Genomic DNA, 25,096 nt, shown 5'->3' on the forward strand with positions numbered 1-25,096 from the left:
CAGTAACCTTACCGCTACACCCCTGAATGTACTCATCCTTCAAAACATTTAATCTTGGATGTGCGAGGCCGAGGTGTGCATGTCGGTTGCTTGAACGGCAGCTTTCATTGAATATCACGCCCCCCCCCCCCCCAACTATCGCTTTCAACATCCCTATCCCAGAAGAAGTTCAGGGATCCTCCTTCCTCCCAGACCTCTGCAACAACTCCATTCTCTAACGTCTCCACATCCTCCCCGCGAACTCACTTCCCCTCCGAGCCCTCGAATCCCAAACATTACCTGTGCCTGGGCTTGAAAGTTATTGGTTCAGAGGAATGCATGCACTTCCAATGCTCTCCACTAAGGCTTCGAGCGCTTCAGGATCTAGAGAGCTGACCGATAATCAGATTGGGCGCCAGGGATAGCAGGGTGGCGCAGCGTGTTAGCCCTGCTGCCTCACGGCGCCCAGGTCTCAAGTTCGTTCCAGGCTCTGGATCATTGTTCATGTGGAGTTTGCACCTTCTCCCCGTGTTTGTGTGGGTTTCGCCCCAACAGCCCAAAGATGTGCCAGGTAGGTAGATTGAACATCCTAAATTGCCCATTAATTGGAAACAAATGAATTGGGTGCACTGAATTTATAAAAACGTTAGATTGGGCACTAGATGTGAGAGTAAATGGCGGAAGTCCCATTCCAGCCAAGTAACGCCCAAAGGAGCGTGAAATGACCGCAAGGAAGCGATTTTGCGTGTCGATGTATTTGAGGCTGGGATGGCGGGAAGAGACGTTCCGCCAATTTAATGATAAATTCCTGGACGTCGTGAGTTTCTGAAGCACAACTGACTTAATTTAAATATAGTACTTGAAAGCTCTATCCAAACACCTGGGGTAGTTTTTGCAATTGCTGGATTCAATTTTGGAGTACGTTTCACTGGAGTTTTCATCCATTAGATATAATGACAATATTGCAAAGTTTATCCCTCTAATCCAGTTTGGTCGAACGATTTCGGTCTTGAGGGCCCATTGCAGTGTGTTACTCAGGAGACCGACGTATTTATTTTTTTTGAAAGATAAGATTTGCCACAACTATGAACTGCATTTAGAAAAAAATGTTGGTGTATTAAAGGAAGAAATCATTGTTGTGCAAATGTACAGTAATGGCATTGTTAAGTTAAAAAGCGATAAATCATAGAAAATGACCACGGTGTGAGGGCGTTAGTGTATGTGAGTCGGTGAGAGTGGAGACGTGAGTGTGGATGAGTTGTTGTGAGGAGGTAAGAGTAAGTGGGAAGCCTGAGACTGGGAGTAAGGAAGACATGCATACCAGCCCCGCAAGATCATTTAGTGCCTCTCACTCGTGCCCACATAATCAGTTATTCTCTTACGCTCGAGCCCACGTACTCACTGCATCACTAATACTGCCTTCTATTCACAGCCACATTCAGTCACTCACCGCCACAGGCACGCACTCACTGCTCACTCACATATTCACTCATTCCACTCCCATACAAATCTTCCGCGTTTCTCCATCGCATTGCAATACAGACACTCGTCACTCAGAATCAGTCTCACACACACATTCACTCCCATGCACTCTTAAAGCGTCTTCTTGTCACCGACAGCCATTGAGCCCCACGCAAAAACAAAGCGACGCCTCCCAGCGGGCACATACACGTAGCAACATATTTGTATTGAAATTGCCATTGGCGAGACAATATCAAATGGACGATTTCGTATTGGTTGTAGCATGGCCCCATCCCTCAACCCATGAAAGCAGATCACGGGATTAAACTTTGACTTCGAAAAGAACGGAATAAGTGAACACGACCTATTCAGACTAAAATACGCGGTCCAATTATATCTTTGAGGTGTCATAGATTCCGGTAAAGTAACAATGAGCATTATATTTTAGAGGCTGTGTGTGGCTTTGTGTGGGAATAGAAAACACGTTGCATCCCATCAGTACCATCATTGACGTTTCAACCGCGATATTTGCCTACTTTTACTTCAAGTTGGAAAAAACTTGCATTTTATAAAACAATCCGGAAACGGGTTCACACCTCTTTTTTGCGTCAACTCGCACGAGCCACTTCAGATCGAAGCATGTCTCCTACGATAGTGTAAACCGTTAGTTATAGAGACACTTTGAAGAGCGGTCTACACTGTGCTATTTCTGCCAACATTCAATTTGCCGTGAGACTTTAATGTGCCAATATGCACAAAATAAACAGTAGTAAAACAATTCCTTGATCCCACGATATTCGTCTCTTGATCATGCTGAATAGGACCCCTAAATTCCAATCAATCATCTATTTCGCATCATCTGTGTGCCGCATCACAATAATTCTCCAAGGACATAAATAGAACGTTCAGTATCCACAAGTGATCGACGACCAAGGGTGAGCTATCCTGAAAAATTACATATTGTTTGTGTTTCTTTTAACATGGAGACATGCCATTGTTTGTGAAAAATGTAAGTACTTGAATTTACGAGCGATGTTGTCCAATGCCTGATATGGAATCTAATCTCCTGTTAGTTTTATTTGATTGAAGTCCATTAACGTACAGAAATTTGCGGCACAGCAGGGAACCAAACACAATTGGAAATCATCCGTTTGGTGTCGCCCAGATCAATAGATTTTAAATCGAGTTTACATTGATAAATGTTACACAATTTCCTTGAAAGTGTAAGTCTGAAGCTCTCAGTGAAGCCCATCCTGAGCTTTGATCCAAGGCTCACATTACATACTACAAGTGCGATCATCGGATAGATTTTGCCGACGTGCATACAGAAGTTCCGAATGTGCTGCTAAATTCAAAACCAGAAACAGACTGAATGCGCATTTGGGGGTTTAGACTGGATAACTCTTCTCAAAATGCTTCCATGTGTTGTTTTCTGATTTTTAAGTCAAAACACGACCAACAAGTGTTTCGGCCAACTCACATTTCTCGTGTCGAAACTTGCAAAATATTTCATTACTACATCGGATTACAGAATTATTGGGTGCATGTTTCCCATTCGATCATGGCTTGACCGCGTCGCTACCCCCTCCCTCTCCCGCTTTCACCCGCCCGCATCCCTACTTGCATTTGTATTGAATGGCTCGAAGTTCATTTCAAAGTACAGTTAACGATCAATCATATTGCTGTTTATCTGGAGTCACATGTGCAGCAGTTTACCTTCTGTCCAGGATATTTTTGAAGGGGATAGGATTTGACGACAATTGACAATGTTGTCGCTGTCATCATTGTACGCTCAGTCCCAGATTTCATTTAACTAATATCACATTTTACCCTCTGCTTTGTTGGTATTCGACCTCGGGTTCCTGGAGCAATGCGTTGACTCTCAGGAGAAGTTGGACAATAACGATACCATTACGCCGCCGCAGCTGAGTAAGAAGACATAAAATTTTGCAATTTGAAAATTGAAGATGTGCAGATCCTTGAAATATAACCTATGCAGGAGGTTTTAAGACGTTAACTCCATTTCTCACACCACATACGTTGTCAAATCTACTCCGTTTTTCCTGTTTCCTCGTGCTTTTATTTTGATCATCCACAGAATTTTGCTTTTGGATTAACTTGCATACATTGAATCATATGATTTAAAAAGGCCAGTTGTACGTTGATTAAGCCGTGATGTGGAGGTGCTGGCGATGAATTGGGGTGGGCACAGTAAGAAGTCTTGCAACACCAGGTTGCAGTGCAACAGGTTTGTTTGTAATCGCAAGCTTTCAGAGTTTAGCTCCTTCACCAGGTTATGAGTGAGTTACACTCCGAAAGCTCATGATTCCACATACAGCTGTTGGAATTTAACCTGGTGTTGTAAGCTTTCTTACTGTACAACTATTACATTAATCTTCTTGGCCGAACGAATAACCCAATTTCAAACATTTATAACTTTTACAGTGAACAAGGCTATTATAACCCCAGTCAGCGAGACGTAAATAAGTGGAATGATATGTATTCAGATCTGGTGAAAAGTTTTCGGATTTAGGAACACCAAGCAGTATTCTGTTTGTGAAATCTGGAGAACCCCTGGTTTTGGAAAACGCAACTACCAACGCGGGTGGGGGGGGGGGGGGGATAACCACACAGCAAAATTGCACAAACATCTGCAAACGGTTGGAAACCCAAATCAATTCCTCGACTAAATTTCAAGACGTGACATAGAACATAGAACATAGAACATAGAACAGTACAGCACAGAACCAATGGACCCATCAATGGTTTCACTTACTCCAGTCTTTAGATACGAAATATATTAAAATATTTGACCTGTGTGGTTGATAAAAGATAAATATTACTAAATTGTCCCAAAACAATTATGAACCACTAGCAAAAACATGTTTTAAGTTCAATAAAAAATTTTTGAATTTTCATCTTATTATTGTGTGAATAGTGGGTTATAGCCCACAAATTGCCGTTGTCAGCAGTAATATCGTAATGAATATTGTTCATTAATATCAAGCGACATGTTAAATTTTAAAGTGTTTTTCACTTCCTTCCCATTCACGAAGGTTTTGTTGTCCAGTGTGTATCTGGGAAATGGACACTTCATTCATCACTGAAGGAAGCGTTGTTACACCTCAAACTAACCCTGAATCTGGAACGAGCGAAATCATAGAGTTTTACGCAGGATGCGAGACTCACCCAGCAACAAAGAGAGTAACCACCACAGGATTTCAGCTGCGGAAAGAGAAAACACTGGGTGTAAGATTAAATCACTCCTTTTATTGCTTTAAACCTGATTATGGACCATATTTGGCAATTATACATTTTCAAGGCGCCGTGAATAAAATTGTTGCCAGAGGCTATGCGTAGGCAGATAATTAGTTCGGTGAACCGATTAATGCTGGTCGTCACTTGGTCGGAATCGGTGTGTTGATTTGGAAGGCAAATAAGCGAATGACAGAGACAGGCATGGTGGGAAATGTTTAATGTAGAAATTAAGAAGCATTGTTGGCAATTGTTCACATACAGACCAATTGGGCAGAATGTTGTATTACAGTATTATAGACGCTCTATAAGTCTTTGTAATGTAAATAGGATGTTTTGCAACTCTATGAAATGTAAATGTAAACATATTCAGGGAACTCGCATGCAAGATTTCACAATGAATTCTCAAGGGCAGCAAATATTCATGCGTGTTTATCAACTTGAATGTCAGCATCCGCATACGCACATCTATGTATGCAATTAATGTCTTTCCCTAGTTGACAGTTGTAATATGGTTGGGTCCACCATCTTGAACGGGGAATCCTGTGTTGAGCAGATACCAGCAAGCGGAACATAAGTACGGAGTTCTCATACTCTATTTCAGGATATATCTCCCAATCAGGTTTGTAAGTGAATTGGAGCGCATTTACTGTCATTGTGTTTCTGAATGATGAAGAACCGGATTGCGACGGCGGGTTGAGAGGGGTGGGGAGAGGGTGGTGGTGGTGGGGGGGTATTCACCAGAACTGTAAACGGATTTCCGCAGAATGTCCTCGAAATTATGCCCTTTGCAGCTACAGTGCTCCAATAGCTGAATCATTCGATGCAATGATGGTTCCAGCATGGTAATTTCAAACACTTTTTAAGCTATGTTTTTGGACTTTATTCAAGTCCTCGCGCACGTCTACACCAGCTATGACTCGCTCGCGCACTCAGAGATCACACTTCTGTGGTACATCGTGTTTGCACAATGCTATAATCCTTCTTTTTCAGGTGGCTCAGATTGTGTTGGGAATATGTTTTATAATCTGTTGGACACCATTAATTCTGATTCCGTGGAATTCTCAATCACTACATGGCGAATACAGAACACACTGGTGGATTGGACTTTCGGTGAGTTTCCAACAAAATTTCTCAGCATAGTATTCTTAAAGATGTTACGATCTTCTTGCAAAATAATGAAAAAGGATACCAAATGGAATAGATAAGTCAGGTTATTCCTCATTTTCCTTTTGCACGCAAGGCAATATTTTGCTCTGATCGACCTTATTTCATCGCAAAGCTGGGCAGTTATTATTTCCAATTAACAAGTTGGAAGTGTTCGTACGAATACCCGTCGGTGGAAATTTTACAAGTTGCTTGCCTGTTGCTGTTCTGCCATTCATTAGTTCCTGCGTCAATCGCGCGACTGCCGACTGGTGTTTCCTTATTTTCTTTATTTGCTCATGGGATGAGGGTGTCGCTGGCTGAATCTGCAATAATTACCTGTCCATGAGGGCATTTAAGTCAACCGTAATGCTGGAGTTATATGTATTGCAGACCAGACCAGGTAAAGACGACAGATTGTCATCTCTAAAGGATATTAGTGAACCAGATTTGTTTTTCACACCAATCTGCAATGTTTCAAGATTACCGTTGGACTTTTACTTCCAGATTTGTACTTGAGATTTCACCATCTGAGGACTCAGGATCCCTGGATTATTAGTACAGCCACAATACCATTACGCCACTGCCTCCCCAATATTGAGTAAAGCCTATTGCGAATCTCTAAGCTTTGGACCCGACAGAAGTGAAACCATCTTCCCGACGTCCGCTCCATTTAACATTTTCAAGTCTCACCAAGGGCACCCAATTAGCAATTAATAACGTTCTTGTAGGAAAAATGTATCGAGTCTGTTCCGATGATGTTGACAGTTATTTATTTATTAAGAAATTTGGAGTACCCAATTCAGTTTTTCCAATTAAGGGGCAATTTAGCGTGGCCAATCCACCCAGCCTGCACATCTTTGGGTTCCTGGGGCGAAACCCAGGCAAGCCTGGATCGAACTTGGGATATGGGCGCCGTGAGGCAACAGGGCTCACCCACTACGCCACCGTTCTGCTCTTATGCTGACAGTTATAAACATTTATGTTCTTGGGACACCCTGAGTCTTGTTTTTCACCTGACTTGGACCCTTGAATTTTGTTTTTTTTTTTTGCAATATCGCGAATGAAAACTGAATTGTATTCCAAACACGGATTCCCGAGTGTTCAAAAGTCTCTCCAATACTGGTAATTAAGAAATGAACCCGACAACCCTATTTATTTACCTTGCTGAACTATGTATCTGCGTATATCCCAATGAGTGTGTGGCACCATATACATCATAACAAGATGGACTTTGAATGGAGTATGTTACTCGCTCGCCCATTCAGCTAATTTATTTAAGATTTGTCGCATTTCGGCACAGCTTTCTCCAACACTAGCAAAATCAAAAAATTGAATTTCATCCTCAAATGTTGAAAGTTTTCTGCATACCGATACCAAACACCTTCTGTGAAAGTATGCCTAAATTCTGGCATAATGAATTCAGCATCGAGGACTAATTCTCGCTCTACATTCCAATTCTTTCGATAATGTCTGTCCAATTACATCAGGCCCACATTGATCTCGATGTATCAACGATTTGACATCACATGAACAGCAGCAATGTTCTTTTGCGATGTTCTAATTGAACGTACACACTATGCTGTCCCGCCTAACCCGCTGTTCAAAGAACAAAGAAAAATTACAGCACAGGAACAAGCCCTTCGGCCCTCCAAACCTGGCCGATCCAGATCCTCTATCTGAAAGTGTCGCCTATTTTCTAAGGATCTGTATCCCTCTGCTCCCTGCCCATTCATTGGGATATACGCAGATATCTGTCCAGATAAATCTTAAATGACGCTATCGTGCCCGCCTCTGCCACCACAGTCGGCAATACGTTCCAGGCACCCACCAACTCTCTGCATAAAGAACTTTCCAAGCATATCTCCCTTATACCTTTCCCCTCTCAACTTGAAATAGTGACCACAAGTAATTGAGTCCCCCATTCTTGGAAAAAGCTTCTTGTGTTCCACCCTGTCCATACCTCTAATGATTTTGTAGATCTCAATGAGGTCCCCCCTCAACCTCCGTCTTTCTAATGAAATTAATCTTATTCTACACAACCTCTATTGACAGATAGCGCCCTCCATACCAGGCATCATCCTGGTGAACCTCCTCTGCATCTTCTCCAAAGCATCCACATTCTTGTGGTAACGTGGCGACCAGAACTCTACGCAGTATTCCAAATGTAGCCGAAACAAAGTATTATACAACTGTAACATGACCTGCCAACTCTTGTACTCAATTCCCTTTCCGATGATGGAAAACATGCCGTATGCCTCCTTGACCACTCTATCGGCTGCGCAGCCACCTTCAGGGTACAATGGACCTGAACACCCAGATTACTCTGTACATCAGTTTTCCCCAGGGCTTCTTCATTTACCGCATAGTTTGCTCTTAATTGGTTCTTCCAAAATACATCACCTCGCATTTGCACGGTTTGAACTCCATCTGCCATTTCTCCGCCCAACTCTCCAATCTATCGATATTCTGTTGTATACTCTGACAGTCCCCTTCACTGTCTGCTACTCCACCAATCTTGGTGACATCTGCAAACTTCCTAATCAGACGACCTATACATGCCTCCAGATCATTTAAGTATATCACAAACAACAGTGGTACCTGCAAGGATCCCTGTGGAACACCACTGGTCACAGGTCTCCATTTTGAGAAACACCCTTCCAACACAACTCTCTGTCTCCTGTTGCCCAGCCGGTTCTTTATCCATACAGCGAGTAGATCCTGGACGCCATGAGACTTCACTTTCTCCATCAGCATACCACAGGGAACCTTATCAAATGCCTTACTGAAGTCACTTCCTCAAATAATTATATTAAGTTGGTACGACATGACCTTCCCTGCACAAACCCATGTTGCCTATCACTGATCAGCCCATGTTCATCCAAATGGATAACCTCTTAATTAACCTGATGCATTAAGTGAAAACCTAAACCCTTGGCACACGTTTGAAGGATACGACTAATCACCGCTCGTTAGCATTCATTTATAACGATAAATACTAGAATTTAATAGAATATGTATTATAATACACAAACTTCATAATGAGAAAATGAAATTCCGTTTTATGTATTTCCAGTTCATGCTTTGTGGGTACATTTGGCGTACTGTGGATAGAATGACATCGACACTCCGTGTAAGTATCTCCACATTTGTCTTCTATTTAAATGAAACTCTCAATAGCACAGAGCAGAACTTCTGGTTGAAACTTTGGTCGTTGAGTTGACCATGTGGTGATTCATTCAGTCGCCTTCTACTGACATGTTCAAGCTTAAGGCCATAAGACCATAAGACATAGGAGTGGAAGTAAGGCCATTCGGCCCATCGAGTCCACTCCGCCATTCAATCATGGCTGATGGGCATTTCAACTCCACCTACCAGCATTCTCCCCATAGCCCTTAATTCCTCGCGACATCAAGAATTTATCTATCTCTGCCTTGAAGCCATTTAGCGTCCCGGCCTCCACTGCACTCCGCGGCAATGAATTCCACAGGCCCACCACTCTCTGGCTGAAGAAATGTCTCCGCATTTCTGTTCTGAATTTACCCCCTCTAATTCTAAGGCTGTGCCCACGGGTCCTCGTCTCCTCGCCTAACGGAAACAGTTTCTTTGCATCCACCCTTTCTAAGCCATGTATTATCTTGTAAGTCTCTATTAGACCTCCCCTTAACATTCTAAACTCCAATGAATACAATCCCAAGATCCTCAGCCGTTCATCATATGTTAGATCCGCCATTCCAGGGATCATCCGTGTGAATCTCTGCTGGACACGCTCCAGTGCCAGTATGTCCTTCCTGAGATGTGGGGCCCAAAACTGGACACAGTACTCCAAATGGGGCCTAACCAGAGCCTGATAAAGTCTCAGTAGCACATCGCTGCTTTTATATTCCAACCCTCTTGAGATAAATGACAACATTGCATTCGCTTTCTTAATCACAGATTCAACCTGAATTCAAGCTTGTTCAATGATTTTTTTACATAAATATTTTTTTATTGAGTTTTCATGTTTTATATATGACCAGTTACAAATTGTAAAAGAGAAAAAAGAAAACACAAAAAATTAACATGTATATTTACAGGTAAGCATCTTTATAACAACAATTGTGGCTGCCCCCTTTAGCCGGCATACATATTTTACATTACCCAATATGGCCGAGGCACATGTTTATAGGCATTTATTTATCGTTTGGTTTTGTGCCTTAGCTTGCCATCAAACCCCCATAACGAACCCGTAACCCCCCCCCCCCCCGGCTACCTTCCCCCGATTCCCGTCCATTTTCCCCCGATTCTTGGCCACCCGGCTATTCTTCCTTTTGTACGTTGGCCACAAACAGGTCCCGGAACAGTTGCATGAATGGCTCTCACGATCTATGGAAGCCGTCGTCTGACCCTCGGATGGCGAATTTGATTTTCTCCATTTGGAGAGATTCCGAGAGGTCGGACAGTCAGTCTGCAGCTCTGGGCGGTGCTGCTGACCGCCAGCCAAACAGGATTCTACGGCGGGCGATCAGGGAGGCAAAGGCAAGGGCGTCCGCGCTCCTCCCCAGGAATAGATCTGCCTGGTCTGAAACCCCGAAGACCGCCACTATCGGGCATGGCTCCACCCTCACCCCCACCACTTTGGACATAGCCTCGAAGAAGACTGTCCAGTGATCCACAAGTCTGGGGCAAGACCAGAACATGTGGGCGTGGTTGGCCGGGCCTCTTTGGCACCGTTCACATCTGTCCTCCACCTCCGGGATGAACCTGCTCATACGGTTTCACGTTAAGTGGGCTCTATGTACCACTTTTAGTTGCATCAGGCTGAGCCTTGCGCACGTGGAGGTAGAGTTGACCCTATGCAGTGCTTCGCTCCAGAGTCCCCACCCTATCTCCATCCCCAGGTCGTCCTCCCATTTCCTTCTTGTTGCGTCCAGTACGGTGTCGTCCCTTTCTACCAGTCGGTCATACATGTTGCTACAGTTCCCTTTCTCTAGGGTACTTGCGTCCAGTAGGTCTTCCAGTAGTGAATGTCGTGGTGGTTGTTGGTACGCCCTTGTCTCCTTTCTTAGGAGGTTTTTGAGCTGCAGGTACCGTAGCTCGTTCCCCCCAACTAGCTGAAATTTCTCTGTCAGTTCGTCCAGTGTTGCGATCCTGTCGTCCGTGTATAGGTCCCTGACTGTCAGTGTCCCCCCGTCCTGCCTCCACCTTTTGAAGGTGGCGTCAGTCAGTGCTGGTGTGAACCTATGGTTGTTGCAGATGGGAGCCTTGTCCGACATTTTGGTCAGGACAAATTGCTGCCGCAGTTGGTTCCAGGATTGGAGGGTGGCTGTCACCACTGGGCTGCTGGAGTGTTTTTTGGGTGGGGATGGGAGTGCTGCCGTGGCGAGGGCCCGGAGGGATGCCCCCATGCAGGAGGCCTCCTCCGCACGCACCTACTCAGCTTCTGGCTCCTCGATCCATCCCCTTACTCGCTCGGCTGTTGCCGCCCAGTGGTAGAATTGTTGATTCGGGTGGGCTAGCCCCCCCCTGGATTTTGCTTTTTGTAGGACCTTCTTTGGGATCCTAGCATTTTTACCCCCCCCCCCCCATACGAACGCCAAGATAAGTTTGTCCAGCGCTTTGAAAAAGGCCTTGGGGATGTAGATCGGAGTGGATCTAAACAGGAAGAAGAACCTGGGCAGTACGTTCATTTTGATCATCTGGACTCTCCCAGCGAGGGAGAGCGGGAGTGTGTTCCATCTTTGCAGGTCCTTTTTAACTTCCTCCGTCAGGCTGGTGAGGTTCCATTTGTGGATCCCTTTCCAGTCATGGGCTATTTGGATCCCCAGGTAGCGGAATTTGTGTCGGGCTTGTTTGAACAGCAGCCCCTTTAGTGCTGCCCCCCCCCCCCCTTGCGGGTGTACTGGGAAGATCTCACTTTTGCTCATGTTGAGTTTGTAGCCCGAGAAGGCTCCAAACTCTTTCAGGAGCGCAATGATTCCCTCCATGCTGCTTTGTGGGTCCGAGATATAGAGGAGCAGATCGTCCGTATAGAGTGAGATTCTGTGCTCTCTACCTCCCCTTCGGATCCACCTCCAATTTTTTGCTGCCCTGAGCGCGATTGCTAGTGGTTCGATTTCTAGTGCGAACAGCAGCGGGGACAATGGGCATCCTTGTCTGGTGCCCCTGTGCAGCTGGAAGTATTGGGAGTTGGTATTGTTGGTCTGTACACTCGCCATGGGAGCATTGTATAGGAGCTTTACCCAAGCAGTGAACCCTGTTCCAAGCCCGAACCGCTCCAGTACCTCTATGAGGTATTTCCATTCGACTCTGTCGAAGGCCTTTTCTGCGTCCAGGGATGTGATCACCTCTTGTGTTCTCTCCCCGGAGGGGGTCATTATCAGGTTCAGCAGGCGCCTGATGTTTGCGGTAAGCTGTCTACCTTTGACGAAGCCCGTCTGGTCCTCTGTGACCACCTCAGGTACACAGTCTTCTAGCCTTTTGGCTCGGATTTTGGCCAGTATTTTGGCGTCTGCGTTCAGCAGAGATATGGGTCTGTATGACCCACATTCCATTGGGTCTTTGTCCTTCTTATGTATCAGCGAGATTGAGGCCTGTGCTAACGTGGCTGGCCGTGTGCCCCTTGCTAGGGAGACTGTGAACATCTCCCGCAGGTGCGGGGCCAGCGCTGTCGCAAATTTTTTGTAGAAATCCGCCGGGAATCCGTCTGGTCCCGGCGCCTTCCCCGCCTGCATGGAGCTAATGCTGTCCATGATCTCTCCCAGTGCTAGTGGTGCTTCCAGATCCCGCTTTCTGCCCTCTCCCACGACTGGTATGTCCAGTCCATCATGAAACCGGTTCATCCCAGCCTTCCCCGTTGGCAGATCTGAGGTGTACAGCTCTTGGTAGAAGGCCTTGAAGGTTTTGTTGCTCCTCTCTGGTTCCATTTCCAATGTGCCTCTGGTACCTCTGATTTGCGCAATTTCTCTGCTGGCTGCCTGCTTTCTCAGCTGGTGTGCCAACAGGCGGCGTGCTTTGTCTCCGTGTTCGTACAGGGCCCCGCGTGCCTGGCGGAGTTGGTGTACTGCTTTCCTGGTGGAGAGCAAGTCAAAGTTCCTTTGTAATTCTTTTCTCTCCGCCTGGAGCTCTACGGTCGGGGCCTCGGAGTATTTACGGTCTACCTCCAGTATGGACTCGACCAGCTTCTGCCTAGCCTCCCTTTCCTCCCTATCTCTTTGCGCTTTGAAGGCAATGAGTTCCACTCTTAGTACGGCCTTTAGCGCTTCCCAGAACGTGGAGGGTGAGACCTCCCCGTTCTGGTTGTTCTCCGTGTACTCCGCTACGGCCCACGCTATCCTTTCGCTGAAGGCCTTGTCAACTAGTAAGGCACCGTCCAACCTCCATGTGGGGCGCTGGGCCCTTCCCGTCTCCAGCCGCACGTCCATGTAGTGTGGGGCGTGATCAGATATCACAATTGCGGAGTATTCCACCTTATCTCTCCCTGGAAGCACCGTTTTCCCCACCACAAAGAAGTCAATTCTGGTGTACACGTTGTGTACTGGGGAGCAGACGGAGAATTCTTTCTCCCCCGAGTGGGCGAATCTTCAGGGGTCCACTGCTCCCATCTGCTCAATATAGTGACTGAGTTCCCTGGCCATGCTTGAGGTTTTCCCCGTTTTAGGGTTTGATCTGTCCGTCTTTGGATCCTGTACACAGTTGAAGTCCCCCCCCCCCCCATGATTAGTTGGTGCGTCGCTATGTCCGGGATTTCTGCCATGGTCTTTTGGATGAAGCTCGTGTCGTTACAGTTGGGCACGTACACGTTGACTAGAACTACCGGCGCCCCATCCAGGGCCCCGCTGACCATGACCTACCGCCCCCCTGGGTCTGTAACCGTCTTTGTCGCCCTAAACCTTATCCTCTTGCCGATCAGGATCGCCACCCCCCTGGTCCTTGTCATATAACAGGAATGGTAGGTTTGTCCCACCCAGCCCTTTCTTACCCGCAGTTGGTCCTGCTCCCTCAGGTGCGTCTCTTGGAGGAAGACTATGTCGGCCCTCATGTTTCTGAGGTGGGTGAGGACTCTAGATCTCTTCACTGGGCCGTTAAGTCCCCTTACGTTCCCGGTGATTATCCTGGTGGGGGGCTTCTGCCCCCTCGCTCCTGTGGGATTAACCATATTTGTCCGGTGGACGCGCCCCTGCCCTTTGGGGTTTCCCTTTGTTAGGGGGCCGTCCAGGATGGCCACTATCACTGCTCTCCCCATGCGGTCGGGTCTCTGCGCTCCGGGGTTTCCCCTTGTCCAGGGGGCAGCCGCCATGGCCGTCCACTGTGTGTCCGCCACGCAGGTAGTCCCCTGCACTCCAGGGGCCCCCTTCGCCCACAGACCGTACTGGGTGGGTGCTTGCAGCGGTTCCCTGTTTCGAGCCCTTGGTTGTGGCACTTTGTGGCCCTGTTCCTTTTCTGGCCTCTTTTGTCCCTTTATCCCTGCATTCCCCCCCCCCCCATGTCTCTCGCACCCTGAGTGACACCCCCCACCCCCCGCTCTCTCCCTTTTCCTCCCTGCCCTGTATACCTATCCTTTGCCTCTCTATCACCTATTCCTGTCCCCGTTTGCTCTCCCGACTTGATGGGTGACCCCCCCCTCCCCTGCCTGGCGCCTTCCCTCCTGTTGGGGGTGCGCCACGGCCCTGCTTTGTTGCGTGCCCCCGTCGCTAGCTTTCCTGCTAGTACAGTGGCTCCCCTCTCGGAGGTTGCTGTCCCGCTTCTCCTCTGCCTGGCCTCTACAGTTTTCTGCCCGCTCCTCCTCCACCTTACCCTGCGCCCCTCTCGCCTGCTCTCCCTTCTCCAATAATCCCGTTCCCTCGTGCTGGGGCCTGGCCTCCCACCTGGAGCGGTCCCTAGGGCAGTGGGTTGTTTTTTGTTCTGGGTGTTCCTGCCGGGGCGAGGGGGCTGGCTTTGCCTCGCCCCTCCCCACCCCCGTTGGCGTGTCGTTTCTTCTTGCCATGGGCCCCTCGTCCCTACCCCCCCTGGCGTTTTTCCAGCCCGTGCTCCTCGACGAACCTATCCGCCTCAGCAGGGGCTGTAAAGAAATATTCCTTGTTTTGGTATGTGACCCAGAGTTTTGCTGGGTACAGCATACCAAAACGCACTTTGCTCTTGTAGAGAGCTGCTTTCGCTCTGTTGAACTCAGCCCGTCTCTTAGTTTTGTCCGCTCCAAGATCCTCGTAGACTCGGATGGCGTGCCCTCCCCATTTGCAGGATCTATTTTCCTTGGCCCAGTGCAGGATTGTCTCCCTATCCCGGTACCGGTGCAGTTTGGCAATGACTGCTCTCGGTTGTTCCCCTGCCTTGGGCTTCGGGCGCAGCGCCCGATGAGCTCTGTCCATTTCTGGTGGGGTGGGGAAAGTCTCCCTCCCCACTAAGGTGCCCAGCATCGCAGCCACGTATGCTGTGGGGTTTCTGCCTTCGATCCCCTCTGGCAGGCCCACTATCCTAACATTTTGCCTTCTCGAGCTGTTTTCCTGGTCGTCTACCCTGCCCTTCAGGCTCCCCTGTGTTGCACCCAGTCTCGCCACTTCCCTCTCCAGGGCCGTGACCCGATCGCTCATGTCGGTTGCTGCTTTCTCCAGCTCTTTAATGGTTGCCTCATGGGCTTCCAGTTTCTCCCCTTGGGCATCCACTTTCTCCTCCAATCTGGTCAGAGCCTGCTGCACCCCTGACATGGCCCTGGCCACTGCTGCTTGTATTGCGGCCTCTGCGTCTGCTTTCAACTCTGCCTTGATTGCCTGCAGCTGCTCCCTCACCACCTCGGCAAAGGCTGCCTTCCAATTCACGCCCCCCTCTAACCCCAGGGGAGAGGGTACCTGTCTATCCAGTGCTTTTTGATGTGACGATACATCCGTCCCGCCGCTTCGTGTGCTGACTCGTTCGCCTGAGCTGGCTTGCCCTTTGTCCCGTCTGCTTCTGTTGCCCACTTTCCCTTGGCTCCCTTCTGGCATTTTTTTCTCCCCTTCCCTTTCATCTTTTCTTCTCCCCTTGTTTCCACCCCCCCTTTTCCGCACCCTATTTTTATTTTATTTATTATTATTATTATTTATTTATTTATTTTATTTATTTTTGTTTTATTATTTCCCCCTCCCCTCTCCTCCCTTCTTTCCTTTACCCCTTTATTTTATTTATTTCTTATTTATTTTCTCTCCGCCTCCCCGCTTTTATGCAACTGCTCTCAGATGGACTTACTTTTGCTGGGAGCGAGTGTAAAAAGAGAGAAAATAGTATATATACCCCTCCCTCTCTCTTTAACAGTTTTCTTTTGGTTTTTTTTTAAATAAATAAAAGTCCTTTTTTGTTTTCTCTCCCCCTTCCTCTCTCCTCACTCACCCAGGAGAGAGAGAGAGAGAGGCTTTTGCCCAGTCCCTTTGTTCTTGCCACGTGGTGGTCGCTGCCCTTTGGGGTGGGGGTTGGGCCGGTCCCCGCTGCCGCACTTCGCACCCCGCGTCCTCCTGGTCACTGCCGCCGGCTGGGCCCCTCTTCGGTCCCTGGCGCACCGCTCCTGGCCTGCGTTTGGGAGGGGGGGGGGGGGAATTGGACCTGTCGCTACCGCACCGATCCTGCCGCCGCCCAGCCCCTCTGCTTCCGCCGCTGCCGCCAAGCCCCTCTGTCGCCGCCGCCGCTGCCGCCAAGCCCCTCTGTCGCCGCCGCCGCTGCCGCCAAGCCCCTTTGTCACCGCCGCTGCCGCCGCCGAGGATCCTCCGCCGACAGGCCTGCGGGGGAGGGGGGGGGGGTCCCTTCCCTGTTCTCTGCCGCTTGCGGGAGCCCCTCTCCCTGCGACCGCTCCGCTCGCCGACCGGAAGTGAAGTCCCAAGCTTGTTCAATGATAAACTTTATGATTGTTTAAGAGTGATTGGACGTAAGCAGCTTCCAGATTTCTATCCCTTGGTTTACTAATTCCACGAACTACAGCTGAAGGGGGAATCCGGAGGGTTTGATAAAAGGATGAGGCGGGGTGGGGAGTGAAGCAGTTATTCGCTGCTATACTCATCCTTGTTGACTTTTCAATAGTATGGAAGGTAGCGGAAGGGGATTGCAGCTAGTTGTACGTTTCTTGTTTAAGCTATTCCTGTCGATTTTGACTCGGAAGCAGGGGGCAGCAACGTGACGCAGTGGTTAGCACAGCTGCCTAATGGCGCCGAGGTCAAGGGATCGACCTGGGCTCTAGAACATTGTCCATGTGGAGTTTGTACGTTATCACCGATTTCACGTGTGTTTCGCCGCCACAAACCCAATGATGTGCAGGGTAGATGACGTGACCAAGCTAAACTGCTCCTTAATTGCAAAAAAGGAATAGGGTACTCTAAATTTGTTTTTAAAATGGTTCAAAATTAGATAAACTCCGTCAAATAGTTTCAACGAATTGTTTAGATCACATTTGAAGCAATATTTTCTTTAGTTATATACCTATGATAAATGTGTTATGGAGGCATTGCAGACAATAATAATTAATTCACAAGTATAAAGGTACACTGGAATGTTCATTGTAATCAACAAATATCCAGCAGGATACAATACTTTTCTCTGGAGCAAACAGAGCTTAGAGTTTACTTTGTACAGGTTTTCAACATAATATTAGAGTACACGGATGTACATTGACTCCCCAAAGCCTGTCAACTATCTACAGGGAAAGTCGGGAGTGTAATAGAATGCTGTCCGCTTGCCTGGATGAGTGCAGCTCCAGCAACGCGCAGGAAGCTCGACACCATTCAGGACAAAGCAGCTTGATTGATTGATGCTCCTTTCACAAATCTTCAAACCCTCAACTTCTGCAGAAAAGTGGCAGCCTTGTGTACCATGTAGGCGTTTCATTGCAGTAACGCAAAACAATTTCCTTAGACAGCACATTCCAATCTCATGATAACTACGATCTAGAAGATAAAGCGCAGCAGATACCTGGAAACCCCACCACCTGGAGGTTCCCTTCCAAGTCACTCACCTCACTGACTTTGTAATATATGGGTGTTCCTTCGCTGTTGGTGGGCCAAAATCCTGGAACTCACTCCCAAACAGCACAGTGGATGTACCTACATCTGCAGGACTGCAGCGGTTCAAGAAGGCAAATCAATACCACCTTCTGAAGGGAAGTTAGGGATGGGCAATGAATGCTAGCCGAACCAGCGACGACCGCATCCCAGAAATGAATCAAAGAAAAATGGAAAACGTGTCCATTTCACGCAGCGGAGCCTGAATTTTACGTTACCATAGCGACCAGACCATGAGTCGCTGAGTCCAGGTTATTGGGCGAGGGACATGTTTATATCGCACATTGCTGGTGTGGGGACATTTGACAAACAAGTGCACAATTTGAACACAATGGACGCAGACATTTAACGTGCTGATGCGTTTCCTTCAAAACACCTTGTCTCGCCGATAATTCGCTGTAACTGGAAAGTACTGAGTGAGAAAACTACTTCCGTTCTTTCTTCCAGGGGCGTGAGGGGAGGGCGGGGTGGGGGGGGGGGAGTGGGGATGGTGGGGGAGCACCCCCGACTGAAAGAGCTAAATTGCTAATTAGCTAGCTAACTGAGTCTGCAGCATAACTCCGGTTAATTTTACGATCAGTCAGTGTTCTTTCGTGTAGCTAAGGCAAGGGAGTGCAGCTATGGAATTGAGTCCGTAGGATTTCGGTTATTGTTAGAGCTCGGGGAGAGAGGAAAGGAGGTATTCCATTATTTTTGTTTTTTCAATGCTTTCCCGTGTGGCAAATTTATTTCACTCGACAAATTAACTACTTGTATGGTGAATTACCAGTGAGTCTGTTCCAGTCCTGAGTTCACTATTGGACACGAATTGGTGACAACCTTATTCCTGCACGCACAATTATATAACATGTTATTTATTTTCGTGTTTATGTGACTAATTGCCAACATGGCATGTCACGTGCTATGGCGTGCGGTGATGCAGGGCAACACATCTCATTGCTGCGATTGTTCAGAATCATTGACCTGGAGGCTTATCTGCGGACATTGCGACACATCAGAAAGTAAAAATGTACATTAGTGCACTTGACGAGGAGGCAGTCAAGCCGCTCATGATAGGGACTTCTGAGTTGGCCAGTGGTGAGGTTTTAGGGCGTGTGATTGCATGTGACGCAGATAAAGACTACCGGAGGCTAGAGGTAGAATAGCCTCATAATTGGCAATTGTGCACTGAACAGGATGATCTCACGGTGAGATCGCACGGGTTGGGGTTAGAGTGCTAGATTGAATTGAGGATTTTTTGACTGAGAAAGCAGCGGGTCAGCAATAATGTGTCCTTTTCTGGCACGCGATCTGTAACTACTTGGGTGCTGCAGTGGTTAGTCGTCTGACCGCAACTGTTCACAATTTATATACATGATCTACAATCAGGGATAGCCTGTAACGCAGCAACATTTGCGGGTGATACTAAAATAAATGGGAAAGCATGTCGAGGAAATAAATAATTTTCAGATGGATATAGATAGGCTAGGAGATTGGGCCAGCATTTGCCAAATGAAGTTTAATGTAGTTTAGTATGATGATATCTATTATCCGGAAAATTGAAAGGCAAATTATTACCTAAATGGAAAGCAGGTTCATGATGCGTCTGGACAGAGAGATCTGGGTGTTTTTGTTCATCTATAACAGAAAGTCAGTATGGCGGTATAGCATATAATTCAAAAAGGTAAATGGGATGTTACCGTTTGTTGCACAATATTTGAGTATAAAGGTGCAGATGTGCTGCAATTGTATAAGGTGTTGAGACCCCAACTAGAGAATTGTGTATTGTGTACTGTTTTGGTCTTCACATTTGAGGAAAAATGTGGTTACAGTGGATGCAGTTCAGAGGAGGTTCAAGATATTGAGTCTGGGATGAAACCGTTGGCAGATGAGGAGAGATTTTACAGTTTGGACTTCTACACGCTGGAGTTCAGAAGGAGAGAGGGGCTCTTATTGACGTACATAGAATACTAAATTGGATTGTGATGGTTAACGTAGACAAAATGCACCCCTTCCCCGCCCCCACCCATTGTGCGGCAGTCTAGAACTAGAGGTCACAGATATATTTTAAGAGGCTGTAGATTTAGAGCTGAGATGAGGAGGAACTACTTCTCGCAGTGTGGTAACATTGTGGAACTCGCTGCTCCTTAGTATGGTAGAATCTGAGTCATTAAATTGTTTCAAGCAGATAGATATATTTCTGAAAGCAATGTGTCAAAGGGATGTGGGAAACAGGTGAGAGTTGGATTTGAAGTCTTAAATAGACCTACCATGATGTGATTTTAATGTTGGAGTAGGCTTGAAGGGCTGAATTACCTACTTCTGCTCCAAATTTCCATGTTCCTATGTTCTGTAAGATTGTTTGGATGGCAGAGGGGCTACAGTTTGGATGAGCAAACTTATCATGGAGCCCTGTCACATGAGGACATTCAAATGGATTAGGCTAGGAAAAGAATGTTTGGCAAACACATTAGTCATATTTGGGCACAGTGTAGTGACGGAGATTGAGATTGTTTGTTGCAGAAATGTCTCAGTGAAAACTACGGTGTGGCCAGCATTTGGTAAAGCTTCCGGATGTCTGCCACAGGACTGCAGAGAAGCATGCCGTGGAATTGCTAGGATCAGCTGTCGTGGTCCATTTTGGCATCCAACGGCCGTTCATCAGGAGATGGGCACTGAATTTTAAAAAGAGCATAACCTCAGAACAAATAATATTTGGCTTGTTACCTGAGCCATCTGATGATTAACCGAGTAAATTAATTTAAGATGTGAACACGTGACTCAAAGGCTGCTGTGAGATAACTTGGCTCTCGAACATGAGGCTCTTACCTCGGCCTCGAAAAAGCGGGGCATTGCCATTGGGAGCATTCTACGCATGATCTCTACGTGGTAAAGTGTTCTGAATAGCTGCATAACTGGAGAAGGAGAGTAGTTTCTAAAATAAACCGTATGCACAAGGGTCTAAATTATGTGTGTGTTTGTGTGTGTGTGTGGTGGGGGAGGATATGGTAAATTAAACAATATACGAGGTTAGAAACAACAGAAAAATCTTCATCTGGAAATTGGAAACAATACTTGACAGGCAGTGACAAGAAGCATATGGAGAATAAATCTAAGACAAAATAAGCAGAAACGTTTGGCGATTAGAAAAATAGTGAAATGGCCAAACTAAAGTGTCTGTCTCGGAATGCACATGGCATTCTTCACAGACAAAATGGACTGAGAGGGCTTGTTTTAATCACCAATTTTGATCTGATCACGATTGTATGGACATGGCTACAGTATGAAATGAACTTGGAACTAAATATTAAAGGATTCTTGACCTTTTGGGAGAACAGGGAATTGGAAAGTGTTTCACAGTTGCTCCATTATTTTATGTGCAGACCAACAGAGTTGGGCTATCGAAATTCAGGCAGGCAGGATGCAGATACGCTGCTGAGAGAGATGAACAATGAGAAAATACTCACTTGTTGAAATGATGTACAGTCCCACGATGAGTGGTATCGAAGAATAAATACATTGAACTTTGTAAATATGTATGCCATCATCACGGGATCTAAATTTACCTCGAACATTTGAAAATCATACGCACAGAGGTAGCCTCCATGAGGTGCGCTGGAAATGTGTGTTGGTTAGGTTCTGAGAAAAATATGACACGAAGACACTCACATCAACAGATGGATGGTCCATGCCGCTTTCCTCACAAGGCCTGCAGGACATTAGATGTCAGTGTGCAGTCGAGTGGTTTGGTCAAGATGGCATTAAAATTGTAAAATTGTAATGAAGAATTCTGGTCTGGAGCTCGTTGTCCTCCTCGCCAAGCTGTTCAGAAACAACTACTGTATTAGCATCTACCCAGCAATGTTTAAATCCGCCCAGGTATGTCCTGTTCAGAAAATACATGACAAAGGCAATACAAATGCAATATAGCTAATTACCGCTCCATTTTCCTACTCTCCATCATCGGCGAAATCATGGACGTGATCATCAACAGTGCTATCAACAGGCCGTTGTTCAACAATATGCTTCTCACTGAAATTGTGTTGCGGTTCTGCTGGTATCACCCGCCTCCTGACATTCTTATAGCCCTGGTTGAAACATGGACTAGGGTGTTGAATTTCAGAGACGTGGTGTCGTGACTGCTCTTGTCCCAAGACCACTTTGGGCTGAGTAATGAATCGAGGATTACAATACGAACTGGAATCAATGACAACCAACGTGAAACACTCCGCTGGTTGGTCATTATACCCTCTAGTCCACGAATATTCCTTCGGTGAAAAGGATCGAACATTTCACGCCAGGTAACAGACTTCGACATCAAGTAAGATTTTGGTTAAAAAAACGCTTTGAATTTCCTGCAAGGCTTTGAAGCCTTATCTAAAGCATTGGGCTAAGAAATTTGATGGACATAATTCTCACCACTATGGCCAATCATTGTTATGCTAACCAGAAAACCTGTCGTGCTTGATTAAATATAAATATCTTCCTTTAAATTTCCGTCAATTCTGTTTTGGCTGAAATGCCAAACTCGTTGAACTGATCGAATGAGAGTTTCGAATGTGATTGGTTTGCAAATAAAAAATGCTGTCAGAATTGTACAATTTCACCAGAAACAGATTTCACAATAAACCTCTGCTATTATTCCTAGTTCGCGGCTTTCCTGATAATGAATGTGATCACTGCCTGCGTTGCTATCTTGAATACTGCCCAGCTTTCCATCCAGTTGCAGATTTGGACAAGCAACATTTCTTGCCATTCCGGAAGTCACTGCAATTCATCGTCGATTACTTTGGCTGTAAGTACTGAACTGATTTCGTAATTCATGACTATCATTCGAAAAACAACAAATACATGACCTACTTACCATACACAGAGGGAAGTGGAGGTTCAAAGGCTGCACGGTAGCGCAATGGGTAGCGCTGTTGCTTCACAGTTCCAGTGACCAGGTTCCATTCCTGGCTTGGGTCACTGGCCTTGTGGAGTCTGCACGTTCTCCCCGTGTCTGCGTGGGTTTGGTCCGGGTGCTCCCGTTCCATCCTTCAAGTCCCAAAAGACGTTCTGTTAGGTAATTTAGACATTTTGAATTCTCCCTCTGTGTACCCGAACAGGCGACGGAATTTCGTGGCTATGGGCTTTTCACAGTACCTTCATTACAGTGTTAATGTAAGCCTACTTGTGACAATAAAGGTTTCAGCAGGCTGATGTCGGGATTGGTAAGGTAGTCCTATGACGATGGGTTAATTCGACTAGTCCTGTATTCGAAAAAGATTATAACGGTTAGATCGGTGGATTAGAAATTAGCAAACGTGACGCCACTGTTTAAAAAAGGAGGTAGGCAGAAAGCAGGAAATTATAGGCCAGTGTGCTTAACTTCGGTAGTAGGGAAGATGCTGGAATCTATCATCAAGGAAGAAATTGCGAGGCATCTGGATAGAAATTGTCCCATTGGGCAGACGCAGCATGGGTTCATAAAGGGCAGGTCATGCCTAACTAATTTAGTGGAATTTTTTGAGGACATTGCCAGTGCAGTAGATAACGGGGAGCCGATGGATGTGGTATATCTGAATTTCCAGAAAGCCTTTGACAATGTGCCACACAAAAGGTTGCTGCATAAGATAAAGATGCATGGCATTAAGGGTAAGGTAGTAGCATGGATAGAGGATTGGTTAATTAATAGAAAACAAAGAGTTGGGATAAATGGGTGTTTCTCTGGTTGGCAATCAGTAGCTAGTGGTGTCCCTCAGGGATCCGTGTTGGGCCCACGATTGTTCACAATTTACATAGATGATTTGGAGTTGGGGACCAAGGGCAATGTGTCCAAGTTTGCAGATGACACTAAGATGAGTGGTAAAGCGAAAAGTGCAGAGGATACTGGAAGTCTGCAGAGGGATTTGGATAGGTTAAGTGAATGGGCTAGGGTCTGGCAGATGGAATACAATGTTGACAAATGTGAGGTTATCCATTTTGGTAGGAATAACAGCAAACGGGATTATTATTTAAACGATAAAATATTAAAACATGCCGCTGTTCAGAGAGACTTGGGTGTGCTAGTGCATGAGTCACAGGAGGTTGGTTTACAAGTGCAACAGGTGATTAAGAAGGCAAATGGAATTTTGTCCTTCATTGCTAGAGGGCTGGAGTTTAAGACTAGGGAGGTTATGTTGAAATTGTATAAGGTGTTAGTGTGGCCACACCTGGAGTATTGTGTTCAGTTTTGGTCTCCTTACTTGAGAAAGGACGTACTGGCGCTGGAGGGTGTGCAGAGGAGATTCACTAGGTTAATCCCAGAGCTGAAGGGGTTGGATTATATGGAGAATTTGAGTAGACTGGGGCTGTACTCGTTGGAATTTAGAAGGATGAGGGGGGATCTTATAGAAACATTTAAAATTATGAAGGGAATAGATAGGATAGATGCGGTCAGGTTGTTTCCACTGGCGGGTGACAGCAGAACTAGGGGACATAGCCTCAAAATAAGGGGAAGTAGATTTAGGACTGAGTTTAGGAGGAACTTCTTCACCCAAAGGGTTGTGAATCTATGGAATTCCTTGCCCAGTGAAGCAGTTGAGGCTCCTTCATTACATGTTTTTAAGGTAAAGTTAGATAGTTTTTTGAAGAATAAAGGGATTAAGGGTTATGGTGTTCGGGCCGGGAAGTGGAGCTGAGTCCACGAAAGATCAGCCATGATCTAATTGAATGGCGGAGCAGGCCCGAGGGGCCAGATGGCCCACTCCTGCTCTTAGTTCTTATGATGTGTGTTTGAAACGTGTGCAATTCGGATGACTCTACATATTGCATTGCAGGGAGGATAGTTTACTTGTTGGGACATTTAGAACAAATGAACACAGTCACAAGATATGGGGTAGGTTATTGAAGACCGAGTTTAGACAAATCACTGAATGCGAGTGCACATATGGAGTTGGCCACCACCAAATTATGTGGAGGCAATGTCATAAATCGATTCAAAAAATAAACGGATTTTTAAGTTGTATTTTATGGAATAAGGGCGTATGGGAAGAAAGCGGGACTTTGAGATCAAGGATCAGCCATGACCATATTTAATGCCGGCTCAGGCTCGAAGGTACAATAGGGGAACTCCTGCTGCTATTTCCTATCGTCCAATCTCATTTATTTGACGCACTTTACAGTACCTTTGGCCCAACAGGTATATGTGACGTTGCTTGCTATTTTGACTCAGCATATTTATCCCAGGTTCCAATATCCATCTTGGGCCTTCTGCCGTGCTTCTGTTAACCCCAACGCAAACTGGAGAACCAACAATT

At 46.4% G+C, this 25,096-nt stretch overlaps 1 protein-coding gene across 1 annotated transcript in view; it reads left to right on the plus strand.

Moving 5' to 3' along the window:
- Window positions 1-2,199: 2,199 nt before the first annotated feature.
- Window positions 2,200-25,096, plus strand: part of LOC119966860 — a 35,663-nt gene continuing 12,766 nt past the window's right edge. The window contains exons 1-5 of the mRNA XM_038798824.1: window positions 2,200-2,375; window positions 4,497-4,689; window positions 5,689-5,808; window positions 8,918-8,974; window positions 22,465-22,611. Coding sequence (XP_038654752.1) covers window positions 4,525-4,689; window positions 5,689-5,808; window positions 8,918-8,974; window positions 22,465-22,611 — 489 coding nt within the window. The 5' untranslated portion in view covers window positions 2,200-2,375; window positions 4,497-4,524. The remainder of the gene's footprint in view (window positions 2,376-4,496; window positions 4,690-5,688; window positions 5,809-8,917; window positions 8,975-22,464; window positions 22,612-25,096) is intronic.

This window comes from Scyliorhinus canicula, chromosome 6, assembly GCF_902713615.1.
Source record: "Scyliorhinus canicula chromosome 6, sScyCan1.1, whole genome shotgun sequence".
NCBI lineage: Eukaryota > Metazoa > Chordata > Chondrichthyes > Carcharhiniformes > Scyliorhinidae > Scyliorhinus > Scyliorhinus canicula.